At 42.5% G+C, this 20,293-nt stretch overlaps 1 protein-coding gene across 2 annotated transcripts; it reads left to right on the top strand.

Annotated features, from left to right (window-relative positions):
• Positions 1–1,862: 1,862 nt before the first annotated feature.
• LOC135234485 (NGFI-A-binding protein 2-like) lies at positions 1,863–18,765 on the top strand. 2 transcript variants are annotated; one of them, XM_064299149.1, is made up of 8 exons: positions 1,863–2,518; positions 7,685–8,569; positions 9,503–9,636; positions 11,373–11,424; positions 12,358–12,496; positions 13,561–13,737; positions 14,943–14,986; positions 16,802–18,765. In XM_064299149.1, exons 2-7 carry the CDS (start codon positions 7,691–7,693, stop codon positions 14,969–14,971), a joined length of 1,410 nt encoding a protein of 469 aa, XP_064155219.1. In that variant the 5' UTR covers positions 1,863–2,518; positions 7,685–7,690; the 3' UTR covers positions 14,972–14,986; positions 16,802–18,765. The 2 variants fall into 2 exon arrangements, with proteins under 2 accessions (XP_064155219.1, XP_064155218.1); XM_064299148.1 differs by lacking the exon at positions 14,943–14,986 and having other exon boundaries at positions 1,867–2,518.
• Positions 18,766–20,293: the final 1,528 nt, after the last annotated feature.

Below are 20,293 nucleotides of genomic sequence, written 5' to 3'. Positions count from 1 at the left end.
CGCAAACATGGCAGCAGAGCAGATTTGTTCCTCAGCCAGCAAGTCCTAACTTCTGCACAGCACCATGCCCAGCAGTAGGTCTCATGGCTCCCACACAAGAGGAAATAAGGGATCTTTTCTTGCCACACATTTAACGGGGCCATCTATGTTAAAGTTTAGGCCTAAGACTAATAAATATCCACGTCAAACATTAAAAAGCTCTGGCCGCACTGGTCTCAGCTCCAAATTTATAGCAAAGTCTCAGCCAATGTAAATTTCTAAATGTTTTTTTTAATGAAATGCCACCCCCCCTCCTTCCCCCCGACCCCACCCCACCCCACCCCACCCCATTCCCGCACCCCCACCCAGCTCCAGTAGGCCTGTGTGTCGCGCCACCATCTCTCATTGTCTACATCCCTCCTACACTCCCGGACGTGTGGTTTTCTATTTCTGCCCATTCCGGATGCCTTGCTAATGTGCTCCTTGAGGAATTGCTGTAGTCTGTGGGTGGCTGAGAGATGAGCGCTACAGGGACGGGGATAAGCAGTCTCCGTGTGGGGGCGGGAGGATGTACGTCAATCACCGAGGGAGCGCGAGAGCGAGGGAAAGAGAAGGAGGGGAAAAAACAAGTGGATGAACGGCTGTGGAAGGACATAAATAGAGAAGGGCTGGCTTCGTTCACCTATACTTCGTCTTTGCTTGTAATCATCTTTGAATCTCAGTGGGACCAGCTGTGTTTTCTCTTCCGAGGCACTCGAAACTTTGATCAGGAATTTGTGATCCTGTTGCGTATTGCATTTGATTGAACTGAATTTGCATTGATTACATTTCAGTGGATAATAGCTATCAATGAAACATACATGGCTTTCATTTATTCCATTTCCCGTTTATTGCAATGCAACTCTTACTGACTTAAATATTATTTAATTAGATATTGTATTCCATAAGACTTCATCAACACTTTGTTCAAACTTTTATAAAGTATCCAACAGCATTTTAGTCTTCAATCAAAAAATGGAAATTTGCAAAGTTTTGTCAAATCCTCATCGCGTACACAAGAAACTACTCTCGGTTTTCCAATATGTTGGCTCAGCATCGATTGGGGATGTAGTCTGTCCTTAACTTTGCCGCTTGATCATTCACTTATTGGACGTTTTATTACATACCATCTGAACGGCAGTACTCAGCGTGCGAGTCATCACCAAGGAATTCCCCTTTTTCAACTCTGTCGGATGGACATGGCGTCACACATAGAGAATCCATCAAGCCCAATCGGAAACAACCCACGCGCCTCCCACGGGCAGCCGTCCGCTGCTACCAGGCACACATGCACAGTTGATGTCACATCATATATGTGTGCGTGCGTTGGCGTATGTGTGTCTATTAGACTACTAACAACAGTTTGAAAATGAAATATATGACAAAATGTTGAATAATATTTAAAACATAACACGTGGTGATGATGACTAGGCTATTATTACCCATCATTAGGCAATAGCCTAATCATCATTACTGTCATCAACAAATTTCCTCCATTCTTTGGTAAAACAGCGTTAAGCTGACATCTTCCATTTGTCTGAGACAGCGATAGTAGGCTAGTCTACAAATGCAAGTAGGAATTCTATGAAAACGTTGCTTTTGTCACAATGTCACACGCTCTTGAAAGGTAAGCGTCCAGGATTCGATCGAGATGTCGAATTGTCGGTATGACAGGCGCCCCGTGAATTGGTCGGTGTTCTTGCATTTCTACGACCACCGCTCAGCAAGAAGAAAAGCGTTCGAACAGAACAGGTATTTTTTTCTAGTATGAAATTTAAAAAAACAAAACTGTAAATCCCCTTCCACCGCCCCCCTCCTTGCCCGCCCCCACTTAGAAAGCCTTCTCTCCATCCGGGAGAGGAAGGCTCTTTTTCGGTCAGATGGCGTGCTGCAATCCGCCCCCAGGTCTCTCGCACCCACACACCCAGCAAAAGGCTGTCATTAACAATGCGGTCTGAGGAGGAAGAACAGTAGCCAGTGTAATTCAGACACTGAGTTTAGATTAGCCTATAGCCAGAAAAATAACAAATAAAACGTAGGCAAATTTAGCAGCTGCAAAATAGAAAACTTATTTCGACTTCACAGGGTCAAAAGGATAGCCTCAAATAGCAACGAAAAAAATCAGGCGTTGTTTAAACGAAACTTTTCACAAGTTTCATCTCAGGACAGACTACTCGTCATCTGGTTTTTATGTCCATGGAGAGGGAGGGGGAGCAAGTGACAGTTTCGTTGAGGGAGATAGCAAGCTAACAAGTTAGGATTCCGAAACACGGAGAAAACCTGAAAAGGGAGATTACTTAACACGGAAAGGGGAAAAGAGTGGTACAGCCCTCTTCGCTTTCTCTCAGATTTCTGCAGCTTCAACGGAGCGACAAAGCGTGTGTAGACGAAAGCGGGGCTGCACGCTAGCGCGGCAAAAGTGGGTCGGTAATTTTGTCATTGAAGATTCATTGCCCGCAGATCTCCCCTGACACCTCCAGACCTGTCGGTTTCGGACGAGGTAAGAAAACAGGCGAATGTGAAATTAGGGTGTGTTTATAATTGTTGTAGTAATGTGTTTGCAGAAATACTTTGAATTCGATAAGAGTCAGTGGTTCCTGTAGCCTTGTGTGAATAATGTGGACTTTTGACTTCGTAGTAATCATGCCCCCGAGTGCCCGATGGCATACACCCTGTTGTTGACTCCGTCCACCGAAATATCAATTGGACATGCAAACGATAATAATTCGTGTTTTTGACTATCTCTCTGGCTTAGGTAAGAGCTTGTGGTTTACATCTGCTAAAATGTTTACTACAGAGAGAAAATGGCCATGCATTCTTAGACTTGGTTGCATCTGAGAGACCTAAGAGCCAAATTGTGCTCTAGCTACACCAAAGAACCTTCCAAGTGCCTTCCATAACGATGATACACATCCAATCAGATCTGGATGTAATATATCCTAACCGATGGTATTATTGCCCTTTTAAAAATTACGATACGTTTTTGGACGCAATCAAGGCGACTCGTTGAACTGGTTTTGCATTTTTAGTCCCAAAGATCAAGATGAATTTCTTTTCATCCATGCTTTATCCAGCCTACCTTATATGAAATGACACCACGTGCCACTTACCGAGTTCTGTGTTAGATGGATTTCTTTCGGATGCCCCATTTCTTCCTGCATAATAGTAGAATCGAGTGATTAAATCTGTAGTTTAATTGTGGAATATATATATATATATATATATATATATATATATATATATATATATATATATAAAATCTGTCCAAAGATCAGTTTACAAAATATTGCAATTTTAGAGTGTCACTCTTATCCCTATCAATAACGCGTATTTTCTTTTTGCGTTATCTAGGCTACTGTCTCATAACAGAACAAAAAAAAGAGGCGGTACATTGGTATATTTGTGGAAACCCACATGCTTAAAATGAGGATTTTTTTGGGATCGCCTCAGAATTACCAAGATTGAAAATTGATCCATTGAAACAGAACATTACCTGGAACTGATTTAGCCAACTACCTACACTACTGCTATTACGACTGAACCAATGGCAATTTGATAATTGCGTTGCTCAGTGATTCTTTGTTGTAGATAGGTACAATGCAGTCCGTATGTATTTGGACAGTGACGGAATTTAGAGATGGTAATAAACAGAAACTTAATGGCATTGGGAGGCGTTGCCAGACAGCCTTTTGGGGTATTAGTTTCATTCTTTGTCAGTGAGCTTCAAATCAAATATACAGTTTATATGAACACATCCATATTTCTCTGTCATCACCCTGGCAAACCCCCTGCTATTCTTAAAGCTGGTCTCACTGGTAACATCATAATTAAATGATCGTACAGTGCAGTCCATAAGTATTTGGACAGTGACGCAATTTGTTTTGTTTTGGCTCTCCACCAGCTCACTGGATTTTAAATGAAACAATGAATACGAGATATGAGATCCATTTTAGATGAACTGTGTAGGAATTACTGCCATTTGTATACATAGCTCCCCCATTTTCAGGGACTAAAAATAATTTAGCAGTTACATTACATTATATTTATTTGGCAGACACTTTTTCAATCGGCTGAAAAGCTATTTCTTGGTCAGCTGTGTGTCTTTGCATCATTAGTTCATTCAGAAGAAAGCTAACAAAAGGTCTAGAGTTGATTCTAGGTGTGGCATTTGGACTGTTTTCTTTGGCTGTTTTTTCTCAACATGTAGAAATGTAAACGCCAGTAAAGCAGGCCATCATGGGGTGGACAAAAAAGAACAGATCAATCAGAGCCATAGCCAAAACATTGGCTGTATCAAAACCAACTGTCTGATACATTGTTAGGAAGCAAGAGTGCACTGGTGAGCTCAGCAATAGCAAGCAACCTGGTCAACTGTGGAAGACCAGTGTAGTGGATGACAGAAGAATATATACAAGTTTGAAGAAAAACCCCCTTTCAACTGTTGAGCAGATCAAGAACACTCTCCAAGATGTGGGTATTAATATGTAAAAGACTACTATCAAGACAAGACTACACAAGCATAACCTTAGAGGGTTCCCCGGAAGATGCAAACTCCTGGTGATCCTCAAAAACAGAACTGCCAGGTTAGAGTTTGCTTTAAAAAAAAAGTACATTAAAAAGAATAGTTCTGGAAGTATTATGGACAGATGAGAAAAGTATTAGTCTTATGAACAGATGAGATGAGTATTAACTTGTACCAAAGTTAGGGAAAGAGGATAGTGTGAAGAAAGGAACTGCTCATGATCTAAAGCACCCCCCACCCCATCTGTGAAACATGGTAGAGGTTGTGTTATGGCTGCCACTGTAACTGGCTCACATGGGAGCATAATTAATTCTAGTGTACGTAAGCATCTTATCTGCTTAGATCCAACCAAATGCCTCAAAACCCATTGGAGTGCACTTTGCCTTGCAGCTGTACAATGACCCCAAACATACTGCTAAACCAACCAAGGAGTTTTAGGGCAAAAAAGTAGAATATCCTCGACTGGCCAAGTCAATTACCCGCAGACACTTGGTGAAGTCATGCCTGAATGGCAAAAAGCTCCTGAAATGAACAGGAACTAAAGATGGCTGCAGTTCAGGCCTGGCAAAGTATCACCAGGGAATATTCCCAGCATCTTGTGATGTCTGTGGGTCGCAGACTTCAGGCAGTCATTAAATGCAAGGGATTTATGGCCCAGTTCTCAATAAGACAATTTATTAAGATTATGTTAATTTGTCCAATTACTTTTGGTCCCCTAAAATGGGGGAACAATATATAAAAAGGCTATAATTCCTACATGGATCACCAGATATAGATGTAAATACCCCCAATGCTGACAGTTTGTACTTTAACCTCAACTTCATTGTTCCATTTCAAATCCATTGTGCTGGAGAACAGAGCCAAAACAACAAAAATTGTGCCACTGTCCAAATACATACAGACTCTACTGTATGATTATTTAATTATGATGTTACCAGTGAGACCAGAGAGATATGGATGTGTTCATAGAAACAGTATATTTTATTTGAATCATAAAACATACATCATATTTAAATGCCCAAAGAGACAACCGCTAATGAATTATTTCACCTAGCGACATTATGTGTTGATATTATACTCAAACATTCAGACTAATCAAGCATGCAATCATGCATTTAGACAAATTTGTGTGTGAATAAACGAAAATCATGAATCATTTACCAAAGATGTCTTTATTCATTAACACCAGAATATTGATAATCATAATGAGAGCTCTGCAAAGCATAGTCTAGCCTACTATTTGCAGTTTTGTGGCCTACAGTGAGTACTATACATCTTTTCATTTGATGAAATGTACTTCATGTTCCGTTTGTAAATTGAATTATAACATGTTTCTGTCCCAATATTAATGTTATACCATCGATAACTAACTCGTAGAATAAGAGTGACTGCCAGACCAAAATGGTACAACATGAATCCAATTCAAGCTAAATATTACAGATTTTCCAAAAGAAACATAGCCAGTTCAGCATCATTTTTGATGCGTTTGTCAACACACTTTCTTGTTTGCCATATAGGAGCTAGCTAGCTAGCGATACGTTCAATACGTAGAGATGCGTTCGTTACCTTATCGATAACTGGCTAGGTATACGAGAGTGAACATACTGTATGTGAATGAAGTTTGTGCCCACCTTGTGCAAGTGTTGTAAATATGCACATAGTTGATGCTGTGGGCATAACAGGGACAGGATCCGACCGTCTCGATACTTTCCTCCTGTGTCAGCAGGTAATTTGCATCACAGATTAGCTGAATGTTAATGGAGTGGGCCCTCTTTTGATTCACATAGGTGAGTGGCTGGGTGGAAGGAGCACACAAATGCGCATGTCTATAATCGATAGTCATCAAAATAAAAGTATGACCAAAGAAATCACAGAAATGCTTTTTTCTGTCTTACCAAACAGACTAATCCTTTTCCTAAGCGATTTGTCAAAACTTCCACAAATTCGCAGTAGCATCATGCACAAAGCACTTAATCATAGGCAATTTTATATTAGGCCTGATACTGATACATATGTAGGTATAACCAGTCCAGTTAATCAATTGTTAAGCCTTATATGAAGATATCTTTTTTGAAAATATTTACGTGAATGTTGTTCTTGGTGCATCGTGGCAACATTAATTTTAACTACAGGCACATAATTAAAATTGTTTTTAAGTTCAAGTTGCGTTTATTGTTATTCTTCTTATTACAGATGAATGTAAGAAAACGAAGGGAGTACAGTACCTCTGGGACTACAGTTCAGTATAAGAACAGCCATAAACTATTAAAAATAGAAAGAAATACAGGAATTCAAATTATAAAAAAGGAAAAAAGATAATGAACAATAAAAGCAAAGTATGCATTTTTCCTACTTGTGGGATTTATATCACAGTCAAATTGGACAGCATATGATCCACGAAAACCGTTGATTGACTTTTGAATAGGCTGTGATCATGTGCGCATTGCATGGGAAAGCCCCAAAATGAGCAATCTGCCCTACGCTGGGCTGTGACTTACAGTACGCTGTAGACCTGGTCTGAGCAGGTGGGTGGCGAGGGCGCAGATTGCAGACCAGACCACCCGGAAAATTGCAATGAGCTACACCAAAACCGCAGTCCGCTTCTTGATCTTAACTGACACACTCCCAGCAGTGACTCTACTCCCACTTCACTGAACGGAGAGTCAGGAAATTACTGTACCAAAGGGGTCAGGCATGTCAAAATCCGTGAGGATTGCACCGGCTGGAAAATAGCTCAGTCTCCTACCTGGAGACAATAATTATTTCTTCTGGCTGTCATGGGAACAAAATATCCAAATGTAATCTTTCTAGAAGTGTGACCATAACTTCAGGTGTCTCCCGGGTGCCATAGGTTCTGTAATTTTCCATTGTTGATTAGCCATTAATTGATCGATTAAAGCAAATGATCGTACAATTAACTGATGTAACTTGGTTCCTTGGTCTGAATTGGTTGCTGATTTTAAGATGAAATTGAAACCTAGCGGATCCTTTAGTTCTCCAGGACCAGGGTTTTGGGACTCCTGCTGTACGTTATTTTAGAATTGTGTGGATTGAGCCAGCCTGTGTTTTTAGTGTGATCCACGGAGCTGGTACAAATGGAAGCATCAGTCTCTGACCATTGCCACGGTTTCCCTTCCCTCACAGTCAGCCATGTCGCTGCCACGCACGCTGGGGGAGCTGCAGCTTTACCGCGTGCTGCAGCGCGCCAACCTTCTGGCCTACTACGACACCTTCATCCAGCAGGGCGGCGACGACGTGCAGCAGCTGTGCGAGGCCGGCGAGGAGGAGTTCCTGGAGATCATGGCGCTGGTGGGCATGGCGACCAAGCCGCTGCACGTACGGCGGCTGCAGAAGGCCCTGCGCGACTGGGCCGCCAACCCCGCCCTCTTCAACCAGCCGCTAGCCAGCGTGCCGCTCAACAGCATCCCACTGTTCAAGATCGACGCGTCCAGCGGAGCGACGGGGGCGGGGTCCAGGAAGTCCCTCAGCAACGGGCAGCCGGGGTCCCCCTGCGAGAGGGAGGAGCGGGCCTCCCTCACCCCCCTGCGGAGTGCCAGCCCCAAAAGCCCATGCTCCCAGGCCTCCCCGCAACCTCCCGACCCCTTCTACCGGGACAAGCTCTCCCCCATGGACCCGCACTGGATGAGCCCAGATCCAGACCGGACCGGCGCCGGAGGGTCGGGGGCTGACGAGGACCAGCCCAGCCCCCCGCTCCCTCCCCCGACCCCCTCCCCTTCCGCGTCCTCGTCCATGCCCGCGTCGGCCTGGCCCATTGGCCGGCTAGACAGTGACACGGCCAGGGCGGTGAGCGAGAGTGTGGGGCGCCTGTTGCGCACGGTGCCCCGGGCCGACCTGGGGGAGGTGAGGGCCCTGCTGAAGCTCAACAAGAAGCTGGCCAAGACAGTCGGACACATCTACAAGCTGGACCCCCAGGACCCGACCAAAGAGGAGGAGATCCGCAAGTACAGCCTCATCTACGGACGCTTCGACTCCAAGAGGAGGGAGGGGAAGCAACTCACACACCACGAGGTAGGCGGGGGCGGGGGGTTTCAGGGGGGTATGGGGCTCAGATCTCAAGAGGCTTTGTCTCGGAACAGTGATTACAGTAGCAGCGATAGTCCAAACCGGTGATATGAAACTTAGATGAGACACTGGTCAGATTCTCAGACGGCGGAAGTGTGGTGAATTTGAGACACACCTCTTGGCATTCAACCGCGTGTCCGAAATGCTGCCTTAAGCTGAGGCCCACATTCGCCGTATTGACGCGGTTAGTTAAAGAACGCTGGCTGCGTCCCAAAAAGCGGCCATCTTTGCCTCTCGTAAGTGCTCTGCTTTTGCCAGGGTTATAGCAGAGCGGTATAAGCCCAGCGTGTGAAGCTGTCCGGGGGGGGTTAGGTACGGGGGTGTGCATGTTAGTTTGTGCTGATACGCTTTCATGTTCCAACGCACACCAGCACAATTACATTCACTAAAAGCGCTAAGGCTCAGGCAGGTGCAGAAACACCTACTCTCGTGGCGTGCGGCGCTGCTATTCACAGTGGACACAAAGCGGCTTGTTCCAAGTAAATGTACAATGCACAAAGAACAAGCAGTCATTTAAGAAACAAAGAAGGGTGTGTGTGTGTGTGTGCATGTTTGTGGCCGTGAGTCTGTGTGTGTGTGTGTGTGAAACGCATCCATCGAATTTAGTGTTTAGTGTTGATTTTATGCCCATACACCAGCCTGATAGGCAGCATTTAAATATTTAGATATTTATGCATTTAACTAAATTTGATACTGATGTTTTATACACGCTCTGTGTTGGTATACATGTAGGTTCTGAAATATTTTGAATGCAGGATGTGCTCCATGAATTTCAGAATCAAATTTTGTGCGTCTTACAAAAAGGGAAATGTCATTTAAACCAATGACGTTTATCTTCCGCAATAGCTACGCGCCCTGATTCTCCTTTTTTGTGCACAGATGATAATCAATGAGGCGGCGGCCCAGTTCTGTATCCGGGACAATGCCCTGCTGTTGAGGCGGGTTGAGCTGTTCTCATTGGCCAGACAGGTTGCCCGGGAGTGCGCCTACACCTCCACGCTCAAGAACGCCAGGTCAGCGTTTGACCTTGCACGTCATGAGACTCCCTGTCTTCCGTCTTTCTGTTGATGTCATAAGGTCTCAATTCAACTTAACCGCAATGCGCTTTGTCCATAACTCTGGCTAAAATACACAAGCTCTTGCTTGAACTTCTTCCTCAAAGTAAAGGGCTAAACTTGCTGTCATTGGAAATGAATCAAGGCCTTAATGTCCTTGTGTCTTTCAAGTTTTTAGTCAAGTTTTTTAGTTTTTCCCTTTTACACCTGCTGCTGCCATATTGTAAATAATGGATCGCCACAAATCAAACAAAGTCTTTACAAAAAAACGGGATCATTTAAAGAAGTTGTGGAAAGGGTGTGCTCCAAAGTAGCTCCAAAACAACTCTTTCCCACATAGACAGTAATTTCAGAGAGTTTTACAGAAAACTTTACTGGAACTAAAATAAAATGCATTTTTCTCCAGCCTATTTTAGACTTTTGTCTAGACTGTATCTGTGGGAAACATAGCTCTCTGTGTTTATTGTATTGTCTGTGTGTGATTATGCTCCTGCAGGCCTCTGGAGACATAATGAGTGTAGCACAGCACACTTTTTTCAATGTGAAAAGCACATTCATTGAGATGTGAACAGCATATTTATTGAGATGTGAACAGCACATTTATTGAGAAGTGAACAGCACATTCATTGAGATGTGAACAGCGCATTTATTGAGAAGTGAACAGCACTTTCATTGAGATGTGAACAGGACATTTATTGTGATGTTAACAGCACATCTTTTTCAATGTGAAAAGCACATTCATTGAGATTTGAACAGCACATTTATTTCAATGTGAAAAGCACATTTATTGAGATGTGAACAGCACATTTATTGAGAAGTGAACAGCATGTTTATTGAGATGTGAACAGCACGTTTATTGTGATGTGAACAGCACGTTTATTGAGATGTGAACAGCATGTTTATTGTGATGTGAACAGCACATTTATTGTGATGTGAACAGCACGTTTATTGTGATGTGAGCAGCACGTTTATTGTGATGTGAACAGCACGTTTATTGAGATGTGAACAGCATGTTTATTGAGATGTGAACAGCATGTTTATTGAGATGTGAACAGCATGTTTATTGAGATGTGAACAGCACGTTTATTGAGATGTGAACAGCATGTTTATTGAGATGTGAACAGCATGTTTATTGAGATGTGAACAGCATGTTTATTGAGATGTGAACAGCATGTTTATTGAGATGTGAACAGCATGTTTATTGAGATGTGAACAGCACACAGGTTCTGGACTGTGTGCCCCAGAGCAGGCGTCAGTCAGATCTGTCAGCAACACCAGCACTGCTCTGGTCTGGCTGCAGATGAAACCTTTCAACATACGCTTAGAATCACACACTTCAGAGCCACTGCACATTTAAAAATAACAGAGAAAACAATCTTTTAATATTAATTACCTTCTGAGAGGTTGACCGATGAAACATGAATACTGCATTGAGAAATATTTTATATTGATGAAAATCCCATCCTGAATGTTGAAATTTACTAATTAAGCCAAATGATTAATTGTGCCAGCATACAGCATACACTCCGTTTTGTACAGATTGTGTGATTGTGAATTTCTGCTCAGTTAAAATAAACAACAACTGCTTTCATTCTGTTAGTGCTCATATTTACAACTGATGCTTTTTTTGAATATCTTGCCATGTATTGTAAATCTGGGCATTTACTTAAAAATCATTCTTTCTCTTTTTATAGAGCGAACACAGATGACAGCACTGTGCCACCACAGAAAAGAATCAAACAAGAGGTGGGTCCATCCTTTTCAGTGTCAATAAGCAGATTGAGAGTTAGGCAGGACTGTATTTTCATATTAATTCAATCAGCCCTTTTATGTAGAAAAGAAAAATGGAATAAAATCTGAAGTCATAGTGATAGTTGGTGTGACAGAGCAAAGTAATGTAGATGCAAGAATATAGGCTGTGGTTGATGGTGTATGTGATGCCCCTGTTTGTAAGTGTGTTTGGGCTGTGGATGATAGTGTATGTGGTGTCCCTGTTTGTAACTGTATGGGCTGTGGATGATGGTGTATCTGGTGTCCCTGTGTATAAGTGTAAATGGCTGTGGATGATAGTGCATGTGTTGTCCCTGTGTATGATGTATGGGCTGTGGATTATAGTGCATGTGTTGTCCCTGTGTATGATGTATGGGCTGTGGATTATAGTGCATGTGTTGTCCCTGTGTATGATGTATGGGCTGTGGATGATAATGTATGTGTTGTCCCTGTGTATGGTGTATGCGCTCTGGATGATGGTGTATGTGTTGTCCTTGTGTATGGTGTATGCGCTGTGGATTATAGTGCATGTGGTGTCCGTGTGTGTAGTGCATGTGCTGTGGATTATAGTGCATGTGGTGTCCCTGTGTGTAGTGTATGTGCTGTGGATTATAGTGCATGTGGTGTCCCTGTCTGTAGTGTATGTGCTGTTGATTATAGTGCATGTGTTGTCCCTGTGTATGATGTATGGGCTGTGGATGATAGTGCATGTGTTGTCCCTGTGTATGATGTATGGGCTGTGGATGATGGTGTATGTGTTGTCCTTGTGTATGGTGTATGAGCTGTGGATTATAGTGCATGTGGTGTCCCTGTGTGTAGTGTATGTGCTGTGGATGATGGTGTATGTGGTGTCTCTGTGTATGATGTAAGCGCTGTGGATGATGGTGTATGATGATGGCCATGCTGCAGGTAATTGCGTCAGAGTGTGTTTCCTCGTCCCATGACATTGCGGAAGGGTTGGCCGCGGGGTCCGAGGGAGGCCCTCCGGAGAGGTCAGGGGGGGACGAAGACAGCCTGTCTGGAGAGAGCCTGGATGGCTTGACTCAAGGTGACCTGAGTCTGGTGCAAATTGTGCCACAAGCTTTGCGTAGTTCTTTACTATTTGTGAAATTTAAAGTCATTATCTTCAATTAATTTCTCATTCAGAACACTGTTCTCTGTCATCAAGTGCCTCTCTTTTGTTGTTGTTTGGCAAGCCCCTGTTCGGTTCAGTGAAGACAGAGATGAGACAGAGACCGTTCAAAGTGGAAATTTGTCATGCCAATTTGCTGCTTTCAATGGGAGCGTATTGACCCAAATACCAAGACTTAGTCACCTGGGCTTGGAGCCAGGAGATAGCGAGGGGAACAGAAATGTAGCAGCAACACCACTAAATATGTCAGTCATGCACCATTTGGCTTGCTGTATCATCAGTGATGAATGAGTATAATGTACAGTTTCTTTTCATCCTGGAAAAATGGCCACAAATCGTTATTTACTGACACAAACATGATTCTACAAACACAAACATGATTCTACAAACACAAACATGATTCTACAAACACGAGCACGATTCTGTAAACGCAATTCATATACAATAAAAAAAATCAACAGGTTAATTTACAAATAGGCACGCTGTTGTAAACGCTGCTTAACAGCTTCATAAACATTTCTGAGAATGTACCGAGTGACATCACACATCGTTAGTCACGTTAACATTGCACATCAGACACGTCATTCCCGAGGACGATCTGTTCTGTTCTTCATGAATGTTTATACGGTGCTCATGAATGTCTTATGAAAGCTGTAATTGTGCTTCATTCACACTGTTACCATGTTTTTACGTGCTGTAACACTTTCTTCTGGGTGCAGTAATGGATGTTTTGTATACTTACCAAATATGTTTAATCCAGTATTCTTATGTGGCTTTGACTGTGATTGCAAGAAAGGTTGTACATATAAATATGTATTATTATTATTATTATTATTATTGTTGTGCAGGTCTGTATTAACAGGTGTGTGTCTGCTGGTCTGTATTAACAGGTGTGTGTCTGTGCTGGTCTGTATTAACAGGTGTGTGTCTGTGCTGGTCTGTATTAACAGGTGTGTGTCTGTGCTGGTCTGTATTAACAGGTGTAGGTTCACAGTCCAGCCATTCTTCCTCCCCATGTCCCACTACTGAGGCCTCTGCCCCGCCCACCTGGAGTCGTAACCTCATGCAGCAGACGCTAATGGATGAAGGGCTGCGATTGGCTAGGCTGGTGTCACATGACCACATGGGCAAGCCCAGTCCAAGAGCTCAGTCTGCAGGTAAAATGATGGACGTTTATAATACTTTTATTATCGAGCCATTTAGTGGCAGCACACATTTAGAGTGCAGAAATTTTACTTAGCATGATGAAAGTAATATGTACATCAAACAATACCTAAAAGAAGCTGTTGCAGTTTTAATGATAGTATGATCTAATGCCATGTAAACCTACAATTGAAATCAATGAGGTCCTAAATGTTGAATGTGTGGAGACCTGGTCATAGAAACAAAACCATTTGTGTAAAATAAAGTTAAAAAACAAAGCAAGCAAGCCAAACCTGCGCTATATTAAAAGTGTTAGACGCAAAACTTTGGAACTTAAAGAAATTGACCTTTCAGTAAATTTAATCGATCAGCCAGTTTACACCGGGTACTCCAGGACCATGGCTGTGAAGCATGGTCTAAGGGAACTATGTGCCTGCGTGCGATTATTATATTGTCAGTCAATGCGCCACTTAAGAGCTATATTGGAGAGCTAAAGCGAAAGAATGGGCGCTAGGAGTTAGTCAGCCTGTAGAACATGATTGCTAGAGGTGAGAAGGAGTGGGAGTGAGTGAGAGTGAGAAGAAAGAAACCATAGACTGGAGATAAGACAGACCAGAGCGGTTAACACAGCGGTAAGCAGGAACAAGTTACGAAAGAAACGAACGGCAAGAAGGAGCCGACGAAGGGTGAAGAGCGACTAGGCAGCATGAGAGAGACAAGAAAGAGAAGGAAAAAAAGGCAGAATTCTGTTTAATAAAATCTGTCAGAGTAATGAGGTGAGAAGTGATCAGAGCTCGCGCAAATTATGTAAAATGCAAAGACACATTTGATAAATATATTTCTATTATTATAATTTTTTTTTTTTTACATAAGTGAGCACATGTTAGCCAAGGACTGTGAGCGATACCTAGATTTTTAAAATATTGATAAGAGGTCTGGATATGACCTTATCAGAATGTCACAACCTAACTGATACCTGAGAAACAGAATGTTGTGATATAACCGTATCAGGTTGTCACCACATAAAGGACGTCTGAGAATCAGAATATTGCGATATAACCTTATCAGAGTGGCAGTGGGTGAGCTGGAAAAGGGGAGGCTGTAAAGCATCAGTTTTGCGATGCATACATTAAGCTATCACAAAATAAAACTGGAAATAGTTAGCTATTCCTACTGGTATTGATTGTTCCATTAATTAACCGCTTGATTGTTGATCCAGGTTACTACGTGGAAACAAGGTGCAAGTAAAATTTCAATTTAAAGGTACGTTCTCTGCCTCCCCTGTTCCAGTGTCCCAACCACCATTGGTGGTCATCAGTAATGCTGCTAAGTCAATTGTAGGTGTGTCCGCATGGGGTTGACAGACAAAAATGTTTGATCGCAAAAATGTTTGTTCGAGATAGTGGTGGAAACAAGATAACAGTAATATTATATCTGTCAGCACTGTAACATAATTATGTCATACACTGCCATACCTGTACTGAACTATAGTTATACCTGTACAGCACTGCGGTGTCATTAGACCTGTATAGCATTGCAACATTATCATATGCGCATAGGCCTGCTGCAGTATCATAACACTGTGCACATCATTAATACTATATCACCACCACAGTGGCATTATACCTGTACACTGCAATCATTATATCTGAACATCTGTAAATTAGCCTAGGAAATGTTTGTCATCAAGATAGTAAATACAGAAATAGCTTGGTAGCTATTTTTTTATTTTTTTATTTTATCGTAGTAGTAGTAATGGTATATTACTAGTGGGTATTCAGCTTAGAATGGTTACCAATGTTCTCAGTTACTGTTACTCATTTTGGATTTCTGAAGCACACACACTTGTTCCACTAAAGTTACATTTTTAAATAGTTTATAAAGTTATAAATAGTATGTGTTAACAAAATGTAAGCAACATGTGCGTAATGGGAGCAGGGATGTTTATTGTCGTGAAATTGGGCAGCTGTGTCTAAAAACTATAGCACGATTTTGGTCTGCAAGGACTGTGAAAGTAGGCCAATAATAACAAACTTGAAGTAAAGCCTCTTTAGAAGAACTGTGTTTTGGTTCTTTGGCAAACAAATCAATTAATAAAGCTGCTAAGATTAGCTTGTTATTTTTCTCGTTGCTGGAGAGAGCGATTGCTCCATTTGGTGTTGTAGGAGGAAGTGGAATGCCCTTATAAGGCGTGTGTGTATTTTCCCTTCCCCGTCATCAGTGTGAGCTCATTCAGACCTACCGCGCAGGGAGCCGAGAGAGAGAGAGCGGGAGAGAAAAGAGAGAGGCAGAGGGCCAGACGGGTGGTGAAGGGGCGTTCAATTACCCCCCACCCATGTACGTCAGTGTGTGATAAGGAGTGGGAGGGTGGAACCGAGGAAGGGAGGAGATTGGTGTGTGGGAGGTGGTGGGAGGGGAGTCGCATTGACTTGAGCGAAGCAGAACAAAAATAAAATGTGTGGGCCGACAGCCTGTGCCATTTCATTTTTTTTTTTTTGTTCTTTCGCCAGAAAAAAAAAATTTGCATATGACGTCTCTCCCTCCCTCTCTCTTTTCCTTTGGTTGTTTTCTTTTTCCTTTTCTGTCATTGCCAGTCCTCTGTTTTAGTCTCTTACTTCCTCCTGCTGTATATGTATGTGTGCGTATGTGTGTGCGTCTGTGTGTGTGTGTGTGTGTGTGTGTGCCTGTGTTTGACCTTTGAAAGTGTCCACTACCTTCACATTGGGTGGCAGTGTAGTATAATGGTTAGGGAACTGGGCTTGTTAAAAGTTAGGATCCCAGTTAGGATGCTACCATTGTACCCTTGAGCACGCTATCTCACCTGAATTGCTTCAGTATATATCTAGCTGTATAAATGGATACTATGTTGAAAAAAATGCAAAAATCAGTGTAAGTCACTCTGGATGCATCACGCTGTAATGCGATGTTATGAAAGTATACTGCTTTTTAGAGGACTGGGTTGTCTGAGAGTCAGCGAGTACAGATATTAGGTTACTTAGTAGAGGCAACCCTGTGAGCTCATGTCAAGTGCCTCTCTGGGTCGCAGGTTAAAGGTCTGCTCTGCCCGTTTCTTCACAGAGAATGAAGAGAAGACTTCAGCCAGGCCCCGAAGACGAAGCAGCTCATGCAGCACCAAAGACGATTCGGATAACAGTGGAAAATAAAAGCCATCCTGTCACAAGACGTTTGTCTAAGCCCATACACCCCTCACATCCCTCCCCCATCACCTTTAACGTTCCACCCCATGTGCAGCGTACTTTCCCCCAATACCCCCTAACATATTTACCCCTTTTACTCCTCACATCCTACCCCATCCGCAACATATTTACCCCTTTTACCCCTCGCATCTCACCCCATCAGCAGCATACTTAACCCTAATACCCCTCACATACCCTCCCCTCAATAAGCCCCCATCCAGCAATAACATGTCAACTCTTCCCGCCAAAACCCATAAACGAACCCATAACAGACAGGCAGTATCACTGATCAGGGCGTGTGAGTCTGCCTCAGTGGAGTTTTACCAGTCATAATTCTTTATCTTTTTATTTGGTGCTATTTATTTGTCTGTGTTTAGTGTCTAATGTGGAATGTAATTTCTCTGTGGGGCTCTGGAGGAAACTGTAATGAAAATTAAAGAGAGGGGGGGTAAGTGATAAAATAATCCAGGGAAACGACTACACCTGCGTGCTCAGATCTCTATGGGTACAGAGAAAGAAGTCACTCAGTAGTTTCGACAGCAATGTACTGGGATTGGACCTGAATTCAGGACATCTGTATTTTTTACTGTTTGTTTTTTTGTCGTACTGATGTAGAAATTATGCAACTGATTTAGAGTCTGACCTGTGGTAGTTGTAGCCCTGTGGGCTAGTCTAGGCCTTTTTACTCAGTTTGTCTGTGGGTGGACTGAATGTCTGACTGCATTCCATTGAATCTTCAGGCCTGAGCCTTCAGCTGCTGAGTCGTGTATTCTCGCTTCTGTATCGCATCTCTTTGGTTAAGACCACCAAGGACAGAAAAGATGGAATTCTCATTGATATTTTTGTTGTTGTCGAGAATTTCACTTTGACCTCCTGGCCATCAGATATAAATAATTGAAATAATGAAATAATTTGCGATTAAAATGTCTCAATGTAATTTGGAGGAGAGGCGAGGGGTATCCTTGTAAGAGCATTTCGTCCACAGAATAATGACTACACGTAACAGCGTGCCTACTTTTCCACTTAGCTGGTGAGCTACCAAAATCTCAAAAGCCATAGGAAGCATTTCCGTGGTCTATCTAATAACTAAAGCTAATGCTTACTTGTAATGATGCGGAGATATAGGTTGTCAACCTGTGATGGCTTACAGACAGTAATACAGTTCAAATCCTATCATATCCGAGGACAGCAGGGGTGGCCAGTGACTAAAAGAGGAAAGAGGGAGGGGGAGGGGGAGGTAATAAGGGTGGCTGGCACAGCGGCCCGTGCATGTCAGAGCAGCCCCATACCCTTCTCAGGTTCTCGTTTTTGTTTCGTGTGTCTTTTTTTAACACTACGCCAATGGGTTTGTTTTTACAGTCCGAATGTAGCCTGTCGTAGGCTTGTTCTGATGGAATCGTGCCTCGAAGGGCGCATTAATGTTACGTTTAATGTTTTTATGCTGATGCTCTATGTGCATGCTGTAATTCTTTCACCGTTAACCTTTGAGATGCATTTTTTGCGACGCTTTGAGATAACTTTACACAGGAACAGTTAATGCTTCTCCAAATACCTCTTAAATATAGTACGGAAGTGTGACTGAGAATATACAAACGATGTGTTTAGGACGAAGTCAGTGGTAATACCTTGTCCTGCACAGACATGAAAACAATCGAAGATAAGAAATGGCTGATACATCTGTACCACAGCGCCACATTGTGGCCAAGACTTGTAATCCCATGTCCATGTCTAGACCTAGTTCTTTCTTGCTCGCAAGTTTTAGATGACTTCTTGATTTTCTGTTGTACAGTAGATTATTTATTTTGTTAATTTTTAATTTTCAATAAAGGTTTATTTTATTGTTTACACGATTGTTGTGACTTGTTTATATATCACAAAGTTGACATGCAGATCTCACAGTCCTCAAATTCAAAAGTACAAACATTGCACTTTTAGACAGTTCTGAGAAATGTATCGTTCCTCTCACCCTTAGCTATCAGCAAGCCTAACTGAAGTTAAACATTCCCCTTTTTCTTCTATCATCGTTTGACAAGCTTTGGCATTATTTTGCAAGTGGATGTGACTAAAATGTGTGTCTGTGTGTGTGTGTGTTCCGTGTGCGTGTGTGTGTGTGTGTGTGCATGTGCATGTGCGTGTGCATGTGTGTGTGTGTGTGGCTGTGTGCACGTGTGTGCACGCGCGTGCGTGTTGTATCTCATCAACCTGATATGCCATTGAGGAAAAAACAGAATGCTTAAAGAGGATCAGAAATATCTTAATTACCCCCCCCCCCCCCCCCAAGAAAAACCCAAAAAACATGTTTTGTTACTCTCTCTTTTATACGCTGGTAATCCCTGCGAGAGGCAGTCTGAGTCACAGTGACTCACTCCTCCTGACGTCGTTTACACCCACCCACACTCCCACTCTGCCTGGGGCTACACAGACGCTCAGACCCTCCCTTCCCTCAGCCCCGGAGGCTAAATATAGAGAGCGCTGCTGACTGGGCTCTGGATTGCGGAAGCGCATCACAGACAGAGCACAAACAGCTTTCTTCATCCTCAGTATTTTTCACAAGTGGTTTAAAAAAGGAATGAAAGAGGTTGTTGATATGACAGCAGTGACTGAATATCAGAATAAAGCTACAGAGTGCGTGATGGCAACATGTAGTAGAAGCATGTTCATAATTCTGTATGAGCACGCTGTTACTGCTATTGGAATGACCTGTTGCTAATGTATGAGCATGTTAATAATGGCATTTACAATTTATAATACTACATAAGCATGCTGGTCATACTATACCAACATTACTGGAACTGTATGGTTATATAGTTGGTATTAAATTTGTTACTGGTAATATATGTAATTATCATTGGTAGTGAGAGAGTGCTGTTGGTACTGTATAACCATGCTTTTAGTACTATATGAGTATGTTGTTAGTACTGTATGGGTATGTTGTTTTCTCTAAATGAGTATGTTGTTGATATTGTATGGGCATGTTGTTGGTACTATATGGGTGTGTTGTTGGCACTATGGGCATGTTGGCATTATATGGGCATGTTGGTACTGTATGAGTTTGTTGTTGGCACGATACGGGTATATTTTTGGTACCGTATGAGCATATTGTTACTATTTCAGCATATTGTTGATGTTGTATATTGTGAGCATATCTGTGACATAAAAAGCTAAATATTTCTGAAGAAATTAAACATTTTGACTATCCTGCCCTAATTTGCTGGCCTGCCGCTAACTTGTCCACGTAGCCATCTTAATGTTGCTGGTTCTCTCCTACCTTCTTCTCCACTTTTTCCACTCTGACCATATTTTATTTTTCACGTTGTTGCCCATGTTATACACATTTGTGACACTGAGGGGGCTTTGAGGATCAGATATTGTG

This window comes from Anguilla rostrata, chromosome 11, assembly GCF_018555375.3.
Source record: "Anguilla rostrata isolate EN2019 chromosome 11, ASM1855537v3, whole genome shotgun sequence".
Classification (NCBI taxonomy): domain Eukaryota; kingdom Metazoa; phylum Chordata; class Actinopteri; order Anguilliformes; family Anguillidae; genus Anguilla; species Anguilla rostrata.
Note: the sequence above shows the minus strand (reverse complement) of the source record. Positions and strands in the feature narration are given on the sequence as shown.

Excerpts from the sequence above, each read along its gene's own strand:
- LOC135234485 (XM_064299148.1), top strand. The coding sequence starts at position 7,691 with ATGTCGCTGCCACGCACGCTGGGGGAGCTGCAGCTTTACCGCGTGCTG. Across the intron at positions 11,425-12,357 it reads AGAAAAGAATCAAACAAGAG|GTAATTGCGTCAGAGTGTGT; the intron begins GTGGGTCCATCC and ends GCCATGCTGCAG. Across the intron at positions 13,738-16,801 it reads TCCAAGAGCTCAGTCTGCAG|AGAATGAAGAGAAGACTTCA; the intron begins GTAAAATGATGG and ends GTTTCTTCACAG.